General features: G+C 85.4%; 1 protein-coding gene across 1 annotated transcript in view; it reads left to right on the forward strand.

Moving 5' to 3' along the window:
* The window catches only part of LOC125435297 (X-linked retinitis pigmentosa GTPase regulator-like), a 74,042-nt gene that overhangs the window by 17,946 nt on the left and 31,616 nt on the right, over positions 1 to 24,480 (forward strand). Inside the window, 3 exon segments of the mRNA XM_048501486.1 lie at positions 473 to 550; positions 3,502 to 3,579; positions 3,680 to 3,758. Coding sequence (XP_048357443.1) covers positions 473 to 550; positions 3,502 to 3,579; positions 3,680 to 3,758 — 235 coding nt within the window.

Genomic DNA, 24,480 nt, shown 5'->3' on the forward strand with positions numbered 1-24,480 from the left:
TAATGTACAGTTTACCAATAAGGTCCTGAATGTTTGTTGTAGGTACGTTAATTGTCGCTAAACTTACACTCTTTAATATAGTCAAATATATCATATATTTTTTACCTTTAATTGATTACTATTACGCAATTGATTACTATTTTCTTCATTCAATTAGTGGTTGCCTGGTAGAATTTAGCTTCGTATTTTGCCTGCAGTATCTTGGGAGTATCATATCATCAAGGTGCTGTACTTAAAACAATCTCTACTTTCACTGGGAAAAAAATACACGTTTGTTACATTATTGTGGGTTGTCCTAAGAACTTTACCATGGTTCCTGTAGGCAAACTTCTTAGTCATGTTGTCTTGTTTTTAAATAAGCATCTCAAAAGAAAAAAAAATATTCAGTAGTGTCTGACATATGTGATGTTCTTCTGGGAATGTTCATAAAGATTGACAAGCTGTTTTAAAATATCTATTTGTATTTCCACAGGAAAAATACATAGAAGTTGCTTCCGAACTAATTGTTTATACATACTTTTTTTCTGCCTCAGAAGATGTACTACCTGAGGTAAATTTATTTAAGGGTGTATTAAATTTCTTGATGTCAAGTTCCATGTCGCGGTGGTTGATTACAGAGGCAAGCAAAATTGCAGATACAATTTTGGATTAGAACTAGAACCAGGGGGCATTCATTGAAAATGCTGGGGGGAAGAATTAGGACTAATAAAAGGAAACACTTCTTCACGCAACATGTGATTGGTGTTTGGAATATGCTGCCACAGGAGGTGGTGATGGCCACTCACCTGGATAGCTTTAAAAAGGGCTTGGACAGATTTATGGAGGAGAAGTCAATCTATGGCTACCAATCTTGATCCTCCTTGATCTCAGATTGCAAATGCCTTAGCAGACCAGGTACTCAGGAGCAGCAGCAGCAGAAGGCCATTGCTTTCACATCCTGCACATGAGCTCCCAAAGGCACCTGGTGGGCCACTACGAGTAGCAGAGAGCTGGACTAGATGGACTCTGGTCTGATCCAGCAGGCTTGTTCTTAGGGATGACATTCACCTCCAAAAAGCAAGTCTTGGAGGAAAAGGGCCATAAAAATAAAACGTAATAGAATAGTCATAACATTCGGAATAGAATCATTGGTCAACAGGTATTTTTAATCAAAAAGAGATGCATAGAATTTTTTAACACATTAAAAAAAACCTGCAATGAATTTAAAATGTAGTTTTCTCCAACAAGAACAAATAACTGCTTTAAATATTCCAGCTGTAGAAATGTTTGCATTGGAATGGTGACCTACTCTACTAGCATAGGTAACCATACATTTTGGCTGCTTTTACCTTGGTGCAGCGGGACTTAAGATGAGACTGCAGTTATATCATAAAGATGGCTACAGTGTACTTTTCCTCCTTATATTAAGCACTAAACCAGTGATGGTGAACCTTTTTGAGACCGAGTGCCCAAATTGCAACCCAAAACCCACGTATTTATCGCAAAGTGCCAACACGGCAATTTAACCTGAATACTGAGGTTTTCGTTTAGAAAAAACGGTTGGCTCTGAGGTGCGCGTTACTTGGGAGTAAGCTTGGTGGTAGTCAGTGGCTTTGCTTTGAAGCAACCATGCAACTCTTCGAATGGGTGAATCACGACCCTAGGAGGGTTTACTCAGAAGCAAGCCCCACTGCAAGCAACTGAGCTTACTCTCAAGTAAAGGATCGTGCTTTAGTTCTTCCCATGAAAATCAGTGGGGTTTAACAGTGCTTTCCCCTCCACATGACGCACTCTGTGCACACGTAACCACAGAGAGGGCTCTGAGTGCCACCTCTGGCACCCGTGCCATAGGTTCGCCACCACTTCACTAAACAAAGGCTTTCAAGACAGAGCTGGCATGACGGCTCATTATATTTTTGTTCTTTGGCAGAGAAGCCGAGTTGTTCCTTGTCATGAGTATTTTTAGTGATTTCATTATACCTTCAGGACTTGGTGTTCTGAGTGAATAGCCGCTGTAATTGTAAACTCCAGGGATTACACAGTCTGCGCCATCTTGAAATGTCCTTTTCTTTGTGTCACCTCTCTTGTTAGTTTTTTTAGAATACTGTAAAAATGGAGGCAAGTTATTTCTGTAAAGAATAAAACTGCCAATCCTACATTTTTGATTGAAAACATCAGTCTTCCTCTCACGAAAAATGCACTTTAACCTTGCACTGGAATATGATTTTCACTGAACGTTCTTTAGATGTGTGAACAACAGCTTACTGAACACATCTACAACATAGGATCCAGAATTTCTCTTTTGTTTGTACTGTTACCCAGGATGGAGACGCAGTCTTATATAATATGGAAAAAATTATCTCAGGGCAGACTGCTTATTAATATTGCAGGAAGCTGAGTAGGGAATCTTTAATATCTCTCTGTGTGTACAAATAGATGTGGATGGATGGATGGATGGATGGATGGATGGATGGATGGATGGATGGATGGATGGATGGATGGATGGATGGATGGATGGATGGATGGATGGATGGATGGATGGATGGATGGATGGATGGATGGATGGATGGATGGATGGATGGATGGATGGATGGATGGATGGATGGATGGATGGATGGATGGATGGATGGATGGATGGATGGATGGATGGATGGATGGATGGATGGATGGATGGATGGATGGATGGATGGATGGATGGAGGTAATACAACCTGATCGTGACGTAACCTGGGGCAACGCGTTGGGCACAGTGATAAAGACAGAAAGATGTCAATGGCACTGGGTGATTGGCCCTTTGGAGGATAGAGTATTTATAGGGCAAAGAACCACCTTTGGAGGAGGGGTGTCAGGATGACCTTTGGGAGATGCTAGAATAACCTCTGGGAGATGACTGGATGGATTGTTTGAGAAACAATAGAGTGCATCGTAAGGTGGTCAGGAGAAGTTAGTTACAGAAGGGAGCAACTGGGTTAAGATAATCAGGGGATGTGATGTTGTCACAGGTCCTCTTTTGGCTGAAAATGGGTATCTATTCTCAAGGCTACAGTATCATGTTGAGGTCACATTGTACTTTTGCTGTGGAGCTGAAAATGTGGTGCGGTGGCAAGCAATCTGAGAGCATGAGAAGAGAAACAAACAAATCCTGGAAGTTCCTTGTAGGTAGACCTGGCTATTGCCAGAGAATGGGCTCCCCATCTCTGCAACGCCAGCACCACCCTTTAGGCTGGCACACGGACAGGGATACCTGTGAATAAACACTCTCCTTGCTGTGCCAGGACGGTACGGTAACAGTACTAAGTAGCTCTTTATACAGTATTTAGCATTTTTCCTTTGCTGAAGGCAGCTAATAAGTTGGAAAATGAGTGAGAATAATCAGTGCTTTGAAATGACTTGAGCTGTAAAAACATAAATGTCTGTATCTTAAAGCGTTCACAGTTTTGGAATCCACGTGTGTGTACTTGTGAGAAAATAATTTGTTTTCTATGTCATCAAAACAGTGAGTTTCTTTCTCTCTTTTTTTCAGCATGTGACTCTTCCTGAAATGCCAGCTGTTCTAGTTTTTAAAGATGGAACTTACTTTGTATATGATGGTAAGTTGAGAGTCACACACATTTATTTGAGGGCGTAGTTAGGGTTTCAAGTCCTCCTATGGGGGGAGTCTTTGCACCAGCAGCCCTCTTTGCCTGCCTTCATTCCAAGAGGCTGTGAAGGGGGAAAAAATCTACCAGTGTATTCTGGGCCAGTACATCATTTCCAGGGATACCCCAGAAGTGACACAGGGTAACGCTAGGAAATGTTCAAAATTCAAAGGGTTTACCCTAGAGCAGTGGTGGCGAACCTATGGCACTCCAGATGTTCATGGACTACAATTCCCATCAGCCCCTGCCAGCATGGTCAATTGGCCATGCTGGCAGGGGCTGATGGGAATTGTCCCCCCCCCCCCCCACCCCCCCCCCCCCCCACCCCCCCCCCCCCCCACCCCCCCCCCCCCCCACCCCCCCCCCCCCCCACCCCCCCCCCCCCCCACCCCCCCCCCCCCCCACCCCCCCCCCCCCCCACCCCCCCCCCCCCCCACCCCCCCCCCCCCCCACCCCCCCCCCCCCCCACCCCCCCCCCCCCCCACCCCCCCCCCCCCCCACCCCCCCCCCCCCCCACCCCCCCCCCCCCCCACCCCCCCCCCCCCCCACCCCCCCCCCCCCCCACCCCCCCCCCCCCCCACCCCCCCCCCCCCCCACCCCCCCCCCCCCCCACCCCCCCCCCCCCCCACCCCCCCCCCCCCCCACCCCCCCCCCCCCCCACCCCCCCCCCCCCCCACCCCCCCCCCCCCCCACCCCCCCCCCCCCCCACCCCCCCCCCCCCCCACCCCCCCCCCCCCCCACCCCCCCCCCCCCCCACCCCCCCCCCCCCCCACCCCCCCCCCCCCCCACCCCCCCCCCCCCCCACCCCCCCCCCCCCCCACCCCCCCCCCCCCCCACCCCCCCCCCCCCCCACCCCCCCCCCCCCCCACCCCCCCCCCCCCCCACCCCCCCCCCCCCCCACCCCCCCCCCCCCCCACCCCCCCCCCCCCCCACCCCCCCCCCCCCCCACCCCCCCCCCCCCCCACCCCCCCCCCCCCCCACCCCCCCCCCCCCCCACCCCCCCCCCCCCCCACCCCCCCCCCCCCCCACCCCCCCCCCCCCCCACCCCCCCCCCCCCCCACCCCCCCCCCCCCCCACCCCCCCCCCCCCCCACCCCCCCCCCCCCCCACCCCCCCCCCCCCCCACCCCCCCCCCCCCCCACCCCCCCCCCCCCCCACCCCCCCCCCCCCCCACCCCCCCCCCCCCCCACCCCCCCCCCCCCCCACCCCCCCCCCCCCCCACCCCCCCCCCCCCCCACCCCCCCCCCCCCCCACCCCCCCCCCCCCCCACCCCCCCCCCCCCCCACCCCCCCCCCCCCCCACCCCCCCCCCCCCCCACCCCCCCCCCCCCCCACCCCCCCCCCCCCCCACCCCCCCCCCCCCCCACCCCCCCCCCCCCCCACCCCCCCCCCCCCCCACCCCCCCCCCCCCCCACCCCCCCCCCCCCCCACCCCCCCCCCCCCCCACCCCCCCCCCCCCCCACCCCCCCCCCCCCCCACCCCCCCCCCCCCCCACCCCCCCCCCCCCCCACCCCCCCCCCCCCCCACCCCCCCCCCCCCCCACCCCCCCCCCCCCCCACCCCCCCCCCCCCCCACCCCCCCCCCCCCCCACCCCCCCCCCCCCCCACCCCCCCCCCCCCCCACCCCCCCCCCCCCCCACCCCCCCCCCCCCCCACCCCCCCCCCCCCCCACCCCCCCCCCCCCCCACCCCCCCCCCCCCCCACCCCCCCCCCCCCCCACCCCCCCCCCCCCCCACCCCCCCCCCCCCCCACCCCCCCCCCCCCCCACCCCCCCCCCCCCCCACCCCCCCCCCCCCCCACCCCCCCCCCCCCCCACCCCCCCCCCCCCCCACCCCCCCCCCCCCCCACCCCCCCCCCCCCCCACCCCCCCCCCCCCCCACCCCCCCCCCCCCCCACCCCCCCCCCCCCCCACCCCCCCCCCCCCCCACCCCCCCCCCCCCCCACCCCCCCCCCCCCCCACCCCCCCCCCCCCCCACCCCCCCCCCCCCCCACCCCCCCCCCCCCCCACCCCCCCCCCCCCCCACCCCCCCCCCCCCCCACCCCCCCCCCCCCCCACCCCCCCCCCCCCCCACCCCCCCCCCCCCCCACCCCCCCCCCCCCCCACCCCCCCCCCCCCCCACCCCCCCCCCCCCCCACCCCCCCCCCCCCCCACCCCCCCCCCCCCCCACCCCCCCCCCCCCCCACCCCCCCCCCCCCCCACCCCCCCCCCCCCCCACCCCCCCCCCCCCCCACCCCCCCCCCCCCCCACCCCCCCCCCCCCCCACCCCCCCCCCCCCCCACCCCCCCCCCCCCCCACCCCCCCCCCCCCCCACCCCCCCCCCCCCCCACCCCCCCCCCCCCCCACCCCCCCCCCCCCCCACCCCCCCCCCCCCCCACCCCCCCCCCCCCCCACCCCCCCCCCCCCCCACCCCCCCCCCCCCCCACCCCCCCCCCCCCCCACCCCCCCCCCCCCCCACCCCCCCCCCCCCCCACCCCCCCCCCCCCCCACCCCCCCCCCCCCCCACCCCCCCCCCCCCCCACCCCCCCCCCCCCCCACCCCCCCCCCCCCCCACCCCCCCCCCCCCCCACCCCCCCCCCCCCCCACCCCCCCCCCCCCCCACCCCCCCCCCCCCCCACCCCCCCCCCCCCCCACCCCCCCCCCCCCCCACCCCCCCCCCCCCCCACCCCCCCCCCCCCCCACCCCCCCCCCCCCCCACCCCCCCCCCCCCCCACCCCCCCCCCCCCCCACCCCCCCCCCCCCCCACCCCCCCCCCCCCCCACCCCCCCCCCCCCCCACCCCCCCCCCCCCCCACCCCCCCCCCCCCCCACCCCCCCCCCCCCCCACCCCCCCCCCCCCCCACCCCCCCCCCCCCCCACCCCCCCCCCCCCCCACCCCCCCCCCCCCCCACCCCCCCCCCCCCCCACCCCCCCCCCCCCCCACCCCCCCCCCCCCCCACCCCCCCCCCCCCCCACCCCCCCCCCCCCCCACCCCCCCCCCCCCCCACCCCCCCCCCCCCCCACCCCCCCCCCCCCCCACCCCCCCCCCCCCCCACCCCCCCCCCCCCCCACCCCCCCCCCCCCCCACCCCCCCCCCCCCCCACCCCCCCCCCCCCCCACCCCCCCCCCCCCCCACCCCCCCCCCCCCCCACCCCCCCCCCCCCCCACCCCCCCCCCCCCCCACCCCCCCCCCCCCCCACCCCCCCCCCCCCCCACCCCCCCCCCCCCCCACCCCCCCCCCCCCCCACCCCCCCCCCCCCCCACCCCCCCCCCCCCCCACCCCCCCCCCCCCCCACCCCCCCCCCCCCCCACCCCCCCCCCCCCCCACCCCCCCCCCCCCCCACCCCCCCCCCCCCCCACCCCCCCCCCCCCCCACCCCCCCCCCCCCCCACCCCCCCCCCCCCCCACCCCCCCCCCCCCCCACCCCCCCCCCCCCCCACCCCCCCCCCCCCCCACCCCCCCCCCCCCCCACCCCCCCCCCCCCCCACCCCCCCCCCCCCCCACCCCCCCCCCCCCCCACCCCCCCCCCCCCCCACCCCCCCCCCCCCCCACCCCCCCCCCCCCCCACCCCCCCCCCCCCCCACCCCCCCCCCCCCCCACCCCCCCCCCCCCCCACCCCCCCCCCCCCCCACCCCCCCCCCCCCCCACCCCCCCCCCCCCCCACCCCCCCCCCCCCCCACCCCCCCCCCCCCCCACCCCCCCCCCCCCCCACCCCCCCCCCCCCCCACCCCCCCCCCCCCCCACCCCCCCCCCCCCCCACCCCCCCCCCCCCCCACCCCCCCCCCCCCCCACCCCCCCCCCCCCCCACCCCCCCCCCCCCCCACCCCCCCCCCCCCCCACCCCCCCCCCCCCCCACCCCCCCCCCCCCCCACCCCCCCCCCCCCCCACCCCCCCCCCCCCCCACCCCCCCCCCCCCCCACCCCCCCCCCCCCCCACCCCCCCCCCCCCCCACCCCCCCCCCCCCCCACCCCCCCCCCCCCCCACCCCCCCCCCCCCCCACCCCCCCCCCCCCCCACCCCCCCCCCCCCCCACCCCCCCCCCCCCCCACCCCCCCCCCCCCCCACCCCCCCCCCCCCCCACCCCCCCCCCCCCCCACCCCCCCCCCCCCCCACCCCCCCCCCCCCCCACCCCCCCCCCCCCCCACCCCCCCCCCCCCCCACCCCCCCCCCCCCCCACCCCCCCCCCCCCCCACCCCCCCCCCCCCCCACCCCCCCCCCCCCCCACCCCCCCCCCCCCCCACCCCCCCCCCCCCCCACCCCCCCCCCCCCCCACCCCCCCCCCCCCCCACCCCCCCCCCCCCCCACCCCCCCCCCCCCCCACCCCCCCCCCCCCCCACCCCCCCCCCCCCCCACCCCCCCCCCCCCCCACCCCCCCCCCCCCCCACCCCCCCCCCCCCCCACCCCCCCCCCCCCCCACCCCCCCCCCCCCCCACCCCCCCCCCCCCCCACCCCCCCCCCCCCCCACCCCCCCCCCCCCCCACCCCCCCCCCCCCCCACCCCCCCCCCCCCCCACCCCCCCCCCCCCCCACCCCCCCCCCCCCCCACCCCCCCCCCCCCCCACCCCCCCCCCCCCCCACCCCCCCCCCCCCCCACCCCCCCCCCCCCCCACCCCCCCCCCCCCCCACCCCCCCCCCCCCCCACCCCCCCCCCCCCCCACCCCCCCCCCCCCCCACCCCCCCCCCCCCCCACCCCCCCCCCCCCCCACCCCCCCCCCCCCCCACCCCCCCCCCCCCCCACCCCCCCCCCCCCCCACCCCCCCCCCCCCCCACCCCCCCCCCCCCCCACCCCCCCCCCCCCCCACCCCCCCCCCCCCCCACCCCCCCCCCCCCCCACCCCCCCCCCCCCCCACCCCCCCCCCCCCCCACCCCCCCCCCCCCCCACCCCCCCCCCCCCCCACCCCCCCCCCCCCCCACCCCCCCCCCCCCCCACCCCCCCCCCCCCCCACCCCCCCCCCCCCCCACCCCCCCCCCCCCCCACCCCCCCCCCCCCCCACCCCCCCCCCCCCCCACCCCCCCCCCCCCCCACCCCCCCCCCCCCCCACCCCCCCCCCCCCCCACCCCCCCCCCCCCCCACCCCCCCCCCCCCCCACCCCCCCCCCCCCCCACCCCCCCCCCCCCCCACCCCCCCCCCCCCCCACCCCCCCCCCCCCCCACCCCCCCCCCCCCCCACCCCCCCCCCCCCCCACCCCCCCCCCCCCCCACCCCCCCCCCCCCCCACCCCCCCCCCCCCCCACCCCCCCCCCCCCCCACCCCCCCCCCCCCCCACCCCCCCCCCCCCCCACCCCCCCCCCCCCCCACCCCCCCCCCCCCCCACCCCCCCCCCCCCCCACCCCCCCCCCCCCCCACCCCCCCCCCCCCCCACCCCCCCCCCCCCCCACCCCCCCCCCCCCCCACCCCCCCCCCCCCCCACCCCCCCCCCCCCCCACCCCCCCCCCCCCCCACCCCCCCCCCCCCCCACCCCCCCCCCCCCCCACCCCCCCCCCCCCCCACCCCCCCCCCCCCCCACCCCCCCCCCCCCCCACCCCCCCCCCCCCCCACCCCCCCCCCCCCCCACCCCCCCCCCCCCCCACCCCCCCCCCCCCCCACCCCCCCCCCCCCCCACCCCCCCCCCCCCCCACCCCCCCCCCCCCCCACCCCCCCCCCCCCCCACCCCCCCCCCCCCCCACCCCCCCCCCCCCCCACCCCCCCCCCCCCCCACCCCCCCCCCCCCCCACCCCCCCCCCCCCCCACCCCCCCCCCCCCCCACCCCCCCCCCCCCCCACCCCCCCCCCCCCCCACCCCCCCCCCCCCCCACCCCCCCCCCCCCCCACCCCCCCCCCCCCCCACCCCCCCCCCCCCCCACCCCCCCCCCCCCCCACCCCCCCCCCCCCCCACCCCCCCCCCCCCCCACCCCCCCCCCCCCCCACCCCCCCCCCCCCCCACCCCCCCCCCCCCCCACCCCCCCCCCCCCCCACCCCCCCCCCCCCCCACCCCCCCCCCCCCCCACCCCCCCCCCCCCCCACCCCCCCCCCCCCCCACCCCCCCCCCCCCCCACCCCCCCCCCCCCCCACCCCCCCCCCCCCCCACCCCCCCCCCCCCCCACCCCCCCCCCCCCCCACCCCCCCCCCCCCCCACCCCCCCCCCCCCCCACCCCCCCCCCCCCCCACCCCCCCCCCCCCCCACCCCCCCCCCCCCCCACCCCCCCCCCCCCCCACCCCCCCCCCCCCCCACCCCCCCCCCCCCCCACCCCCCCCCCCCCCCACCCCCCCCCCCCCCCACCCCCCCCCCCCCCCACCCCCCCCCCCCCCCACCCCCCCCCCCCCCCACCCCCCCCCCCCCCCACCCCCCCCCCCCCCCACCCCCCCCCCCCCCCACCCCCCCCCCCCCCCACCCCCCCCCCCCCCCACCCCCCCCCCCCCCCACCCCCCCCCCCCCCCACCCCCCCCCCCCCCCACCCCCCCCCCCCCCCACCCCCCCCCCCCCCCACCCCCCCCCCCCCCCACCCCCCCCCCCCCCCACCCCCCCCCCCCCCCACCCCCCCCCCCCCCCACCCCCCCCCCCCCCCACCCCCCCCCCCCCCCACCCCCCCCCCCCCCCACCCCCCCCCCCCCCCACCCCCCCCCCCCCCCACCCCCCCCCCCCCCCACCCCCCCCCCCCCCCACCCCCCCCCCCCCCCACCCCCCCCCCCCCCCACCCCCCCCCCCCCCCACCCCCCCCCCCCCCCACCCCCCCCCCCCCCCACCCCCCCCCCCCCCCACCCCCCCCCCCCCCCACCCCCCCCCCCCCCCACCCCCCCCCCCCCCCACCCCCCCCCCCCCCCACCCCCCCCCCCCCCCACCCCCCCCCCCCCCCACCCCCCCCCCCCCCCACCCCCCCCCCCCCCCACCCCCCCCCCCCCCCACCCCCCCCCCCCCCCACCCCCCCCCCCCCCCACCCCCCCCCCCCCCCACCCCCCCCCCCCCCCACCCCCCCCCCCCCCCACCCCCCCCCCCCCCCACCCCCCCCCCCCCCCACCCCCCCCCCCCCCCACCCCCCCCCCCCCCCACCCCCCCCCCCCCCCACCCCCCCCCCCCCCCACCCCCCCCCCCCCCCACCCCCCCCCCCCCCCACCCCCCCCCCCCCCCACCCCCCCCCCCCCCCACCCCCCCCCCCCCCCACCCCCCCCCCCCCCCACCCCCCCCCCCCCCCACCCCCCCCCCCCCCCACCCCCCCCCCCCCCCACCCCCCCCCCCCCCCACCCCCCCCCCCCCCCACCCCCCCCCCCCCCCACCCCCCCCCCCCCCCACCCCCCCCCCCCCCCACCCCCCCCCCCCCCCACCCCCCCCCCCCCCCACCCCCCCCCCCCCCCACCCCCCCCCCCCCCCACCCCCCCCCCCCCCCACCCCCCCCCCCCCCCACCCCCCCCCCCCCCCACCCCCCCCCCCCCCCACCCCCCCCCCCCCCCACCCCCCCCCCCCCCCACCCCCCCCCCCCCCCACCCCCCCCCCCCCCCACCCCCCCCCCCCCCCACCCCCCCCCCCCCCCACCCCCCCCCCCCCCCACCCCCCCCCCCCCCCACCCCCCCCCCCCCCCACCCCCCCCCCCCCCCACCCCCCCCCCCCCCCACCCCCCCCCCCCCCCACCCCCCCCCCCCCCCACCCCCCCCCCCCCCCACCCCCCCCCCCCCCCACCCCCCCCCCCCCCCACCCCCCCCCCCCCCCACCCCCCCCCCCCCCCACCCCCCCCCCCCCCCACCCCCCCCCCCCCCCACCCCCCCCCCCCCCCACCCCCCCCCCCCCCCACCCCCCCCCCCCCCCACCCCCCCCCCCCCCCACCCCCCCCCCCCCCCACCCCCCCCCCCCCCCACCCCCCCCCCCCCCCACCCCCCCCCCCCCCCACCCCCCCCCCCCCCCACCCCCCCCCCCCCCCACCCCCCCCCCCCCCCACCCCCCCCCCCCCCCACCCCCCCCCCCCCCCACCCCCCCCCCCCCCCACCCCCCCCCCCCCCCACCCCCCCCCCCCCCCACCCCCCCCCCCCCCCACCCCCCCCCCCCCCCACCCCCCCCCCCCCCCACCCCCCCCCCCCCCCACCCCCCCCCCCCCCCACCCCCCCCCCCCCCCACCCCCCCCCCCCCCCACCCCCCCCCCCCCCCACCCCCCCCCCCCCCCACCCCCCCCCCCCCCCACCCCCCCCCCCCCCCACCCCCCCCCCCCCCCACCCCCCCCCCCCCCCACCCCCCCCCCCCCCCACCCCCCCCCCCCCCCACCCCCCCCCCCCCCCACCCCCCCCCCCCCCCACCCCCCCCCCCCCCCACCCCCCCCCCCCCCCACCCCCCCCCCCCCCCACCCCCCCCCCCCCCCACCCCCCCCCCCCCCCACCCCCCCCCCCCCCCACCCCCCCCCCCCCCCACCCCCCCCCCCCCCCACCCCCCCCCCCCCCCACCCCCCCCCCCCCCCACCCCCCCCCCCCCCCACCCCCCCCCCCCCCCACCCCCCCCCCCCCCCACCCCCCCCCCCCCCCACCCCCCCCCCCCCCCACCCCCCCCCCCCCCCACCCCCCCCCCCCCCCACCCCCCCCCCCCCCCACCCCCCCCCCCCCCCACCCCCCCCCCCCCCCACCCCCCCCCCCCCCCACCCCCCCCCCCCCCCACCCCCCCCCCCCCCCACCCCCCCCCCCCCCCACCCCCCCCCCCCCCCACCCCCCCCCCCCCCCACCCCCCCCCCCCCCCACCCCCCCCCCCCCCCACCCCCCCCCCCCCCCACCCCCCCCCCCCCCCACCCCCCCCCCCCCCCACCCCCCCCCCCCCCCACCCCCCCCCCCCCCCACCCCCCCCCCCCCCCACCCCCCCCCCCCCCCACCCCCCCCCCCCCCCACCCCCCCCCCCCCCCACCCCCCCCCCCCCCCACCCCCCCCCCCCCCCACCCCCCCCCCCCCCCACCCCCCCCCCCCCCCACCCCCCCCCCCCCCCACCCCCCCCCCCCCCCACCCCCCCCCCCCCCCACCCCCCCCCCCCCCCACCCCCCCCCCCCCCCACCCCCCCCCCCCCCCACCCCCCCCCCCCCCCACCCCCCCCCCCCCCCACCCCCCCCCCCCCCCACCCCCCCCCCCCCCCACCCCCCCCCCCCCCCACCCCCCCCCCCCCCCACCCCCCCCCCCCCCCACCCCCCCCCCCCCCCACCCCCCCCCCCCCCCACCCCCCCCCCCCCCCACCCCCCCCCCCCCCCACCCCCCCCCCCCCCCACCCCCCCCCCCCCCCACCCCCCCCCCCCCCCACCCCCCCCCCCCCCCACCCCCCCCCCCCCCCACCCCCCCCCCCCCCCACCCCCCCCCCCCCCCACCCCCCCCCCCCCCCACCCCCCCCCCCCCCCACCCCCCCCCCCCCCCACCCCCCCCCCCCCCCACCCCCCCCCCCCCCCACCCCCCCCCCCCCCCACCCCCCCCCCCCCCCACCCCCCCCCCCCCCCACCCCCCCCCCCCCCCACCCCCCCCCCCCCCCACCCCCCCCCCCCCCCACCCCCCCCCCCCCCCACCCCCCCCCCCCCCCACCCCCCCCCCCCCCCACCCCCCCCCCCCCCCACCCCCCCCCCCCCCCACCCCCCCCCCCCCCCACCCCCCCCCCCCCCCACCCCCCCCCCCCCCCACCCCCCCCCCCCCCCACCCCCCCCCCCCCCCACCCCCCCCCCCCCCCACCCCCCCCCCCCCCCACCCCCCCCCCCCCCCACCCCCCCCCCCCCCCACCCCCCCCCCCCCCCACCCCCCCCCCCCCCCACCCCCCCCCCCCCCCACCCCCCCCCCCCCCCACCCCCCCCCCCCCCCACCCCCCCCCCCCCCCACCCCCCCCCCCCCCCACCCCCCCCCCCCCCCACCCCCCCCCCCCCCCACCCCCCCCCCCCCCCACCCCCCCCCCCCCCCACCCCCCCCCCCCCCCACCCCCCCCCCCCCCCACCCCCCCCCCCCCCCACCCCCCCCCCCCCCCACCCCCCCCCCCCCCCACCCCCCCCCCCCCCCACCCCCCCCCCCCCCCACCCCCCCCCCCCCCCACCCCCCCCCCCCCCCACCCCCCCCCCCCCCCACCCCCCCCCCCCCCCACCCCCCCCCCCCCCCACCCCCCCCCCCCCCCACCCCCCCCCCCCCCCACCCCCCCCCCCCCCCACCCCCCCCCCCCCCCACCCCCCCCCCCCCCCACCCCCCCCCCCCCCCACCCCCCCCCCCCCCCACCCCCCCCCCCCCCCACCCCCCCCCCCCCCCACCCCCCCCCCCCCCCACCCCCCCCCCCCCCCACCCCCCCCCCCCCCCACCCCCCCCCCCCCCCACCCCCCCCCCCCCCCACCCCCCCCCCCCCCCACCCCCCCCCCCCCCCACCCCCCCCCCCCCCCACCCCCCCCCCCCCCCACCCCCCCCCCCCCCCACCCCCCCCCCCCCCCACCCCCCCCCCCCCCCACCCCCCCCCCCCCCCACCCCCCCCCCCCCCCACCCCCCCCCCCCCCCACCCCCCCCCCCCCCCACCCCCCCCCCCCCCCACCCCCCCCCCCCCCCACCCCCCCCCCCCCCCACCCCCCCCCCCCCCCACCCCCCCCCCCCCCCACCCCCCCCCCCCCCCACCCCCCCCCCCCCCCACCCCCCCCCCCCCCCACCCCCCCCCCCCCCCACCCCCCCCCCCCCCCACCCCCCCCCCCCCCCACCCCCCCCCCCCCCCACCCCCCCCCCCCCCCACCCCCCCCCCCCCCCACCCCCCCCCCCCCCCACCCCCCCCCCCCCCCACCCCCCCCCCCCCCCACCCCCCCCCCCCCCCACCCCCCCCCCCCCCCACCCCCCCCCCCCCCCACCCCCCCCCCCCCCCACCCCCCCCCCCCCCCACCCCCCCCCCCCCCCACCCCCCCCCCCCCCCACCCCCCCCCCCCCCCACCCCCCCCCCCCCCCACCCCCCCCCCCCCCCACCCCCCCCCCCCCCCACCCCCCCCCCCCCCCACCCCCCCCCCCCCCCACCCCCCCCCCCCCCCACCCCCCCCCCCCCCCACCCCCCCCCCCCCCCACCCCCCCCCCCCCCCACCCCCCCCCCCCCCCACCCCCCCCCCCCCCCACCCCCCCCCCCCCCCACCCCCCCCCCCCCCCACCCCCCCCCCCCCCCACCCCCCCCCCCCCCCACCCCCCCCCCCCCCCACCCCCCCCCCCCCCCACCCCCCCCCCCCCCCACCCCCCCCCCCCCCCACCCCCCCCCCCCCCCACCCCCCCCCCCCCCCACCCCCCCCCCCCCCCACCCCCCCCCCCCCCCACCCCCCCCCCCCCCCACCCCCCCCCCCCCCCACCCCCCCCCCCCCCCACCCCCCCCCCCCCCCACCCCCCCCCCCCCCCACCCCCCCCCCCCCCCACCCCCCCCCCCCCCCACCCCCCCCCCCCCCCACCCCCCCCCCCCCCCACCCCCCCCCCCCCCCACCCCCCCCCCCCCCCACCCCCCCCCCCCCCCACCCCCCCCCCCCCCCACCCCCCCCCCCCCCCACCCCCCCCCCCCCCCACCCCCCCCCCCCCCCACCCCCCCCCCCCCCCACCCCCCCCCCCCCCCACCCCCCCCCCCCCCCACCCCCCCCCCCCCCCACCCCCCCCCCCCCCCACCCCCCCCCCCCCCCACCCCCCCCCCCCCCCACCCCCCCCCCCCCCCACCCCCCCCCCCCCCCACCCCCCCCCCCCCCCACCCCCCCCCCCCCCCACCCCCCCCCCCCCCCACCCCCCCCCCCCCCCACCCCCCCCCCCCCCCACCCCCCCCCCCCCCCACCCCCCCCCCCCCCCACCCCCCCCCCCCCCCACCCCCCCCCCCCCCCACCCCCCCCCCCCCCCACCCCCCCCCCCCCCCACCCCCCCCCCCCCCCACCCCCCCCCCCCCCCACCCCCCCCCCCCCCCACCCCCCCCCCCCCCCACCCCCCCCCCCCCCCACCCCCCCCCCCCCCCACCCCCCCCCCCCCCCACCCCCCCCCCCCCCCACCCCCCCCCCCCCCCACCCCCCCCCCCCCCCACCCCCCCCCCCCCCCACCCCCCCCCCCCCCCACCCCCCCCCCCCCCCACCCCCCCCCCCCCCCACCCCCCCCCCCCCCCACCCCCCCCCCCCCCCACCCCCCCCCCCCCCCACCCCCCCCCCCCCCCACCCCCCCCCCCCCCCACCCCCCCCCCCCCCCACCCCCCCCCCCCCCCACCCCCCCCCCCCCCCACCCCCCCCCCCCCCCACCCCCCCCCCCCCCCACCCCCCCCCCCCCCCACCCCCCCCCCCCCCCACCCCCCCCCCCCCCCACCCCCCCCCCCCCCCACCCCCCCCCCCCCCCACCCCCCCCCCCCCCCACCCCCCCCCCCCCCCACCCCCCCCCCCCCCCACCCCCCCCCCCCCCCACCCCCCCCCCCCCCCACCCCCCCCCCCCCCCACCCCCCCCCCCCCCCACCCCCCCCCCCCCCCACCCCCCCCCCCCCCCACCCCCCCCCCCCCCCACCCCCCCCCCCCCCCACCCCCCCCCCCCCCCACCCCCCCCCCCCCCCACCCCCCCCCCCCCCCACCCCCCCCCCCCCCCACCCCCCCCCCCCCCCACCCCCCCCCCCCCCCACCCCCCCCCCCCCCCACCCCCCCCCCCCCCCACCCCCCCCCCCCCCCACCCCCCCCCCCCCCCACCCCCCCCCCCCCCCACCCCCCCCCCCCCCCACCCCCCCCCCCCCCCACCCCCCCCCCCCCCCACCCCCCCCCCCCCCCACCCCCCCCCCCCCCCACCCCCCCCCCCCCCCACCCCCCCCCCCCCCCACCCCCCCCCCCCCCCACCCCCCCCCCCCCCCACCCCCCCCCCCCCCCACCCCCCCCCCCCCCCACCCCCCCCCCCCCCCACCCCCCCCCCCCCCCACCCCCCCCCCCCCCCACCCCCCCCCCCCCCCACCCCCCCCCCCCCCCACCCCCCCCCCCCCCCACCCCCCCCCCCCCCCACCCCCCCCCCCCCCCACCCCCCCCCCCCCCCACCCCCCCCCCCCCCCACCCCCCCCCCCCCCCACCCCCCCCCCCCCCCACCCCCCCCCCCCCCCACCCCCCCCCCCCCCCACCCCCCCCCCCCCCCACCCCCCCCCCCCCCCACCCCCCCCCCCCCCCACCCCCCCCCCCCCCCACCCCCCCCCCCCCCCACCCCCCCCCCCCCCCACCCCCCCCCCCCCCCACCCCCCCCCCCCCCCACCCCCCCCCCCCCCCACCCCCCCCCCCCCCCACCCCCCCCCCCCCCCACCCCCCCCCCCCCCCACCCCCCCCCCCCCCCACCCCCCCCCCCCCCCACCCCCCCCCCCCCCCACCCCCCCCCCCCCCCACCCCCCCCCCCCCCCACCCCCCCCCCCCCCCACCCCCCCCCCCCCCCACCCCCCCCCCCCCCCACCCCCCCCCCCCCCCACCCCCCCCCCCCCCCACCCCCCCCCCCCCCCACCCCCCCCCCCCCCCACCCCCCCCCCCCCCCACCCCCCCCCCCCCCCACCCCCCCCCCCCCCCACCCCCCCCCCCCCCCACCCCCCCCCCCCCCCACCCCCCCCCCCCCCCACCCCCCCCCCCCCCCACCCCCCCCCCCCCCCACCCCCCCCCCCCCCCACCCCCCCCCCCCCCCACCCCCCCCCCCCCCCACCCCCCCCCCCCCCCACCCCCCCCCCCCCCCACCCCCCCCCCCCCCCACCCCCCCCCCCCCCCACCCCCCCCCCCCCCCACCCCCCCCCCCCCCCACCCCCCCCCCCCCCCACCCCCCCCCCCCCCCACCCCCCCCCCCCCCCACCCCCCCCCCCCCCCACCCCCCCCCCCCCCCACCCCCCCCCCCCCCCACCCCCCCCCCCCCCCACCCCCCCCCCCCCCCACCCCCCCCCCCCCCCACCCCCCCCCCCCCCCACCCCCCCCCCCCCCCACCCCCCCCCCCCCCCACCCCCCCCCCCCCCCACCCCCCCCCCCCCCCACCCCCCCCCCCCCCCACCCCCCCCCCCCCCCACCCCCCCCCCCCCCCACCCCCCCCCCCCCCCACCCCCCCCCCCCCCCACCCCCCCCCCCCCCCACCCCCCCCCCCCCCCACCCCCCCCCCCCCCCACCCCCCCCCCCCCCCACCCCCCCCCCCCCCCACCCCCCCCCCCCCCCACCCCCCCCCCCCCCCACCCCCCCCCCCCCCCACCCCCCCCCCCCCCCACCCCCCCCCCCCCCCACCCCCCCCCCCCCCCACCCCCCCCCCCCCCCACCCCCCCCCCCCCCCACCCCCCCCCCCCCCCACCCCCCCCCCCCCCCACCCCCCCCCCCCCCCACCCCCCCCCCCCCCCACCCCCCCCCCCCCCCACCCCCCCCCCCCCCCACCCCCCCCCCCCCCCACCCCCCCCCCCCCCCACCCCCCCCCCCCCCCACCCCCCCCCCCCCCCACCCCCCCCCCCCCCCACCCCCCCCCCCCCCCACCCCCCCCCCCCCCCACCCCCCCCCCCCCCCACCCCCCCCCCCCCCCACCCCCCCCCCCCCCCACCCCCCCCCCCCCCCACCCCCCCCCCCCCCCACCCCCCCCCCCCCCCACCCCCCCCCCCCCCCACCCCCCCCCCCCCCCACCCCCCCCCCCCCCCACCCCCCCCCCCCCCCACCCCCCCCCCCCCCCACCCCCCCCCCCCCCCACCCCCCCCCCCCCCCACCCCCCCCCCCCCCCACCCCCCCCCCCCCCCACCCCCCCCCCCCCCCACCCCCCCCCCCCCCCACCCCCCCCCCCCCCCACCCCCCCCCCCCCCCACCCCCCCCCCCCCCCACCCCCCCCCCCCCCCACCCCCCCCCCCCCCCACCCCCCCCCCCCCCCACCCCCCCCCCCCCCCACCCCCCCCCCCCCCCACCCCCCCCCCCCCCCACCCCCCCCCCCCCCCACCCCCCCCCCCCCCCACCCCCCCCCCCCCCCACCCCCCCCCCCCCCCACCCCCCCCCCCCCCCACCCCCCCCCCCCCCCACCCCCCCCCCCCCCCACCCCCCCCCCCCCCCACCCCCCCCCCCCCCCACCCCCCCCCCCCCCCACCCCCCCCCCCCCCCACCCCCCCCCCCCCCCACCCCCCCCCCCCCCCACCCCCCCCCCCCCCCACCCCCCCCCCCCCCCACCCCCCCCCCCCCCCACCCCCCCCCCCCCCCACCCCCCCCCCCCCCCACCCCCCCCCCCCCCCACCCCCCCCCCCCCCCACCCCCCCCCCCCCCCACCCCCCCCCCCCCCCACCCCCCCCCCCCCCCACCCCCCCCCCCCCCCACCCCCCCCCCCCCCCACCCCCCCCCCCCCCCACCCCCCCCCCCCCCCACCCCCCCCCCCCCCCACCCCCCCCCCCCCCCACCCCCCCCCCCCCCCACCCCCCCCCCCCCCCACCCCCCCCCCCCCCCACCCCCCCCCCCCCCCACCCCCCCCCCCCCCCACCCCCCCCCCCCCCCACCCCCCCCCCCCCCCACCCCCCCCCCCCCCCACCCCCCCCCCCCCCCACCCCCCCCCCCCCCCACCCCCCCCCCCCCCCACCCCCCCCCCCCCCCACCCCCCCCCCCCCCCACCCCCCCCCCCCCCCACCCCCCCCCCCCCCCACCCCCCCCCCCCCCCACCCCCCCCCCCCCCCACCCCCCCCCCCCCCCACCCCCCCCCCCCCCCACCCCCCCCCCCCCCCACCCCCCCCCCCCCCCACCCCCCCCCCCCCCCACCCCCCCCCCCCCCCACCCCCCCCCCCCCCCACCCCCCCCCCCCCCCACCCCCCCCCCCCCCCACCCCCCCCCCCCCCCACCCCCCCCCCCCCCCACCCCCCCCCCCCCCCACCCCCCCCCCCCCCCACCCCCCCCCCCCCCCACCCCCCCCCCCCCCCACCCCCCCCCCCCCCCACCCCCCCCCCCCCCCACCCCCCCCCCCCCCCACCCCCCCCCCCCCCCACCCCCCCCCCCCCCCACCCCCCCCCCCCCCCACCCCCCCCCCCCCCCACCCCCCCCCCCCCCCACCCCCCCCCCCCCCCACCCCCCCCCCCCCCCACCCCCCCCCCCCCCCACCCCCCCCCCCCCCCACCCCCCCCCCCCCCCACCCCCCCCCCCCCCCACCCCCCCCCCCCCCCACCCCCCCCCCCCCCCACCCCCCCCCCCCCCCACCCCCCCCCCCCCCCACCCCCCCCCCCCCCCACCCCCCCCCCCCCCCACCCCCCCCCCCCCCCACCCCCCCCCCCCCCCACCCCCCCCCCCCCCCACCCCCCCCCCCCCCCACCCCCCCCCCCCCCCACCCCCCCCCCCCCCCACCCCCCCCCCCCCCCACCCCCCCCCCCCCCCACCCCCCCCCCCCCCCACCCCCCCCCCCCCCCACCCCCCCCCCCCCCCACCCCCCCCCCCCCCCACCCCCCCCCCCCCCCACCCCCCCCCCCCCCCACCCCCCCCCCCCCCCACCCCCCCCCCCCCCCACCCCCCCCCCCCCCCACCCCCCCCCCCCCCCACCCCCCCCCCCCCCCACCCCCCCCCCCCCCCACCCCCCCCCCCCCCCACCCCCCCCCCCCCCCACCCCCCCCCCCCCCCACCCCCCCCCCCCCCCACCCCCCCCCCCCCCCACCCCCCCCCCCCCCCACCCCCCCCCCCCCCCACCCCCCCCCCCCCCCACCCCCCCCCCCCCCCACCCCCCCCCCCCCCCACCCCCCCCCCCCCCCACCCCCCCCCCCCCCCACCCCCCCCCCCCCCCACCCCCCCCCCCCCCCACCCCCCCCCCCCCCCACCCCCCCCCCCCCCCACCCCCCCCCCCCCCCACCCCCCCCCCCCCCCACCCCCCCCCCCCCCCACCCCCCCCCCCCCCCACCCCCCCCCCCCCCCACCCCCCCCCCCCCCCACCCCCCCCCCCCCCCACCCCCCCCCCCCCCCACCCCCCCCCCCCCCCACCCCCCCCCCCCCCCACCCCCCCCCCCCCCCACCCCCCCCCCCCCCCACCCCCCCCCCCCCCCACCCCCCCCCCCCCCCACCCCCCCCCCCCCCCACCCCCCCCCCCCCCCACCCCCCCCCCCCCCCACCCCCCCCCCCCCCCACCCCCCCCCCCCCCCACCCCCCCCCCCCCCCACCCCCCCCCCCCCCCACCCCCCCCCCCCCCCACCCCCCCCCCCCCCCACCCCCCCCCCCCCCCACCCCCCCCCCCCCCCACCCCCCCCCCCCCCCACCCCCCCCCCCCCCCACCCCCCCCCCCCCCCACCCCCCCCCCCCCCCACCCCCCCCCCCCCCCACCCCCCCCCCCCCCCACCCCCCCCCCCCCCCACCCCCCCCCCCCCCCACCCCCCCCCCCCCCCACCCCCCCCCCCCCCCACCCCCCCCCCCCCCCACCCCCCCCCCCCCCCACCCCCCCCCCCCCCCACCCCCCCCCCCCCCCACCCCCCCCCCCCCCCACCCCCCCCCCCCCCCACCCCCCCCCCCCCCCACCCCCCCCCCCCCCCACCCCCCCCCCCCCCCACCCCCCCCCCCCCCCACCCCCCCCCCCCCCCACCCCCCCCCCCCCCCACCCCCCCCCCCCCCCACCCCCCCCCCCCCCCACCCCCCCCCCCCCCCACCCCCCCCCCCCCCCACCCCCCCCCCCCCCCACCCCCCCCCCCCCCCACCCCCCCCCCCCCCCACCCCCCCCCCCCCCCACCCCCCCCCCCCCCCACCCCCCCCCCCCCCCACCCCCCCCCCCCCCCACCCCCCCCCCCCCCCACCCCCCCCCCCCCCCACCCCCCCCCCCCCCCACCCCCCCCCCCCCCCACCCCCCCCCCCCCCCACCCCCCCCCCCCCCCACCCCCCCCCCCCCCCACCCCCCCCCCCCCCCACCCCCCCCCCCCCCCACCCCCCCCCCCCCCCACCCCCCCCCCCCCCCACCCCCCCCCCCCCCCACCCCCCCCCCCCCCCACCCCCCCCCCCCCCCACCCCCCCCCCCCCCCACCCCCCCCCCCCCCCACCCCCCCCCCCCCCCACCCCCCCCCCCCCCCACCCCCCCCCCCCCCCACCCCCCCCCCCCCCCACCCCCCCCCCCCCCCACCCCCCCCCCCCCCCACCCCCCCCCCCCCCCACCCCCCCCCCCCCCCACCCCCCCCCCCCCCCACCCCCCCCCCCCCCCACCCCCCCCCCCCCCCACCCCCCCCCCCCCCCACCCCCCCCCCCCCCCACCCCCCCCCCCCCCCACCCCCCCCCCCCCCCACCCCCCCCCCCCCCCACCCCCCCCCCCCCCCACCCCCCCCCCCCCCCACCCCCCCCCCCCCCCACCCCCCCCCCCCCCCACCCCCCCCCCCCCCCACCCCCCCCCCCCCCCACCCCCCCCCCCCCCCACCCCCCCCCCCCCCCACCCCCCCCCCCCCCCACCCCCCCCCCCCCCCACCCCCCCCCCCCCCCACCCCCCCCCCCCCCCACCCCCCCCCCCCCCCACCCCCCCCCCCCCCCACCCCCCCCCCCCCCCACCCCCCCCCCCCCCCACCCCCCCCCCCCCCCACCCCCCCCCCCCCCCACCCCCCCCCCCCCCCACCCCCCCCCCCCCCCACCCCCCCCCCCCCCCACCCCCCCCCCCCCCCACCCCCCCCCCCCCCCACCCCCCCCCCCCCCCACCCCCCCCCCCCCCCACCCCCCCCCCCCCCCACCCCCCCCCCCCCCCACCCCCCCCCCCCCCCACCCCCCCCCCCCCCCACCCCCCCCCCCCCCCACCCCCCCCCCCCCCCACCCCCCCCCCCCCCCACCCCCCCCCCCCCCCACCCCCCCCCCCCCCCACCCCCCCCCCCCCCCACCCCCCCCCCCCCCCACCCCCCCCCCCCCCCACCCCCCCCCCCCCCCACCCCCCCCCCCCCCCACCCCCCCCCCCCCCCACCCCCCCCCCCCCCCACCCCCCCCCCCCCCCACCCCCCCCCCCCCCCACCCCCCCCCCCCCCCACCCCCCCCCCCCCCCACCCCCCCCCCCCCCCACCCCCCCCCCCCCCCACCCCCCCCCCCCCCCACCCCCCCCCCCCCCCACCCCCCCCCCCCCCCACCCCCCCCCCCCCCCACCCCCCCCCCCCCCCACCCCCCCCCCCCCCCACCCCCCCCCCCCCCCACCCCCCCCCCCCCCCACCCCCCCCCCCCCCCACCCCCCCCCCCCCCCACCCCCCCCCCCCCCCACCCCCCCCCCCCCCCACCCCCCCCCCCCCCCACCCCCCCCCCCCCCCACCCCCCCCCCCCCCCACCCCCCCCCCCCCCCACCCCCCCCCCCCCCCACCCCCCCCCCCCCCCACCCCCCCCCCCCCCCACCCCCCCCCCCCCCCACCCCCCCCCCCCCCCACCCCCCCCCCCCCCCACCCCCCCCCCCCCCCACCCCCCCCCCCCCCCACCCCCCCCCCCCCCCACCCCCCCCCCCCCCCACCCCCCCCCCCCCCCACCCCCCCCCCCCCCCACCCCCCCCCCCCCCCACCCCCCCCCCCCCCCACCCCCCCCCCCCCCCACCCCCCCCCCCCCCCACCCCCCCCCCCCCCCACCCCCCCCCCCCCCCACCCCCCCCCCCCCCCACCCCCCCCCCCCCCCACCCCCCCCCCCCCCCACCCCCCCCCCCCCCCACCCCCCCCCCCCCCCACCCCCCCCCCCCCCCACCCCCCCCCCCCCCCACCCCCCCCCCCCCCCACCCCCCCCCCCCCCCACCCCCCCCCCCCCCCACCCCCCCCCCCCCCCACCCCCCCCCCCCCCCACCCCCCCCCCCCCCCACCCCCCCCCCCCCCCACCCCCCCCCCCCCCCACCCCCCCCCCCCCCCACCCCCCCCCCCCCCCACCCCCCCCCCCCCCCACCCCCCCCCCCCCCCACCCCCCCCCCCCCCCACCCCCCCCCCCCCCCACCCCCCCCCCCCCCCACCCCCCCCCCCCCCCACCCCCCCCCCCCCCCACCCCCCCCCCCCCCCACCCCCCCCCCCCCCCACCCCCCCCCCCCCCCACCCCCCCCCCCCCCCACCCCCCCCCCCCCCCACCCCCCCCCCCCCCCACCCCCCCCCCCCCCCACCCCCCCCCCCCCCCACCCCCCCCCCCCCCCACCCCCCCCCCCCCCCACCCCCCCCCCCCCCCACCCCCCCCCCCCCCCACCCCCCCCCCCCCCCACCCCCCCCCCCCCCCACCCCCCCCCCCCCCCACCCCCCCCCCCCCCCACCCCCCCCCCCCCCCACCCCCCCCCCCCCCCACCCCCCCCCCCCCCCACCCCCCCCCCCCCCCACCCCCCCCCCCCCCCACCCCCCCCCCCCCCCACCCCCCCCCCCCCCCACCCCCCCCCCCCCCCACCCCCCCCCCCCCCCACCCCCCCCCCCCCCCACCCCCCCCCCCCCCCACCCCCCCCCCCCCCCACCCCCCCCCCCCCCCACCCCCCCCCCCCCCCACCCCCCCCCCCCCCCACCCCCCCCCCCCCCCACCCCCCCCCCCCCCCACCCCCCCCCCCCCCCACCCCCCCCCCCCCCCACCCCCCCCCCCCCCCACCCCCCCCCCCCCCCACCCCCCCCCCCCCCCACCCCCCCCCCCCCCCACCCCCCCCCCCCCCCACCCCCCCCCCCCCCCACCCCCCCCCCCCCCCACCCCCCCCCCCCCCCACCCCCCCCCCCCCCCACCCCCCCCCCCCCCCACCCCCCCCCCCCCCCACCCCCCCCCCCCCCCACCCCCCCCCCCCCCCACCCCCCCCCCCCCCCACCCCCCCCCCCCCCCACCCCCCCCCCCCCCCACCCCCCCCCCCCCCCACCCCCCCCCCCCCCCACCCCCCCCCCCCCCCACCCCCCCCCCCCCCCACCCCCCCCCCCCCCCACCCCCCCCCCCCCCCACCCCCCCCCCCCCCCACCCCCCCCCCCCCCCACCCCCCCCCCCCCCCACCCCCCCCCCCCCCCACCCCCCCCCCCCCCCACCCCCCCCCCCCCCCACCCCCCCCCCCCCCCACCCCCCCCCCCCCCCACCCCCCCCCCCCCCCACCCCCCCCCCCCCCCACCCCCCCCCCCC

The sequence above is a fragment of the Sphaerodactylus townsendi genome, linkage group LG06, assembly GCF_021028975.2.
Source record: "Sphaerodactylus townsendi isolate TG3544 linkage group LG06, MPM_Stown_v2.3, whole genome shotgun sequence".
NCBI lineage: Eukaryota > Metazoa > Chordata > Lepidosauria > Squamata > Sphaerodactylidae > Sphaerodactylus > Sphaerodactylus townsendi.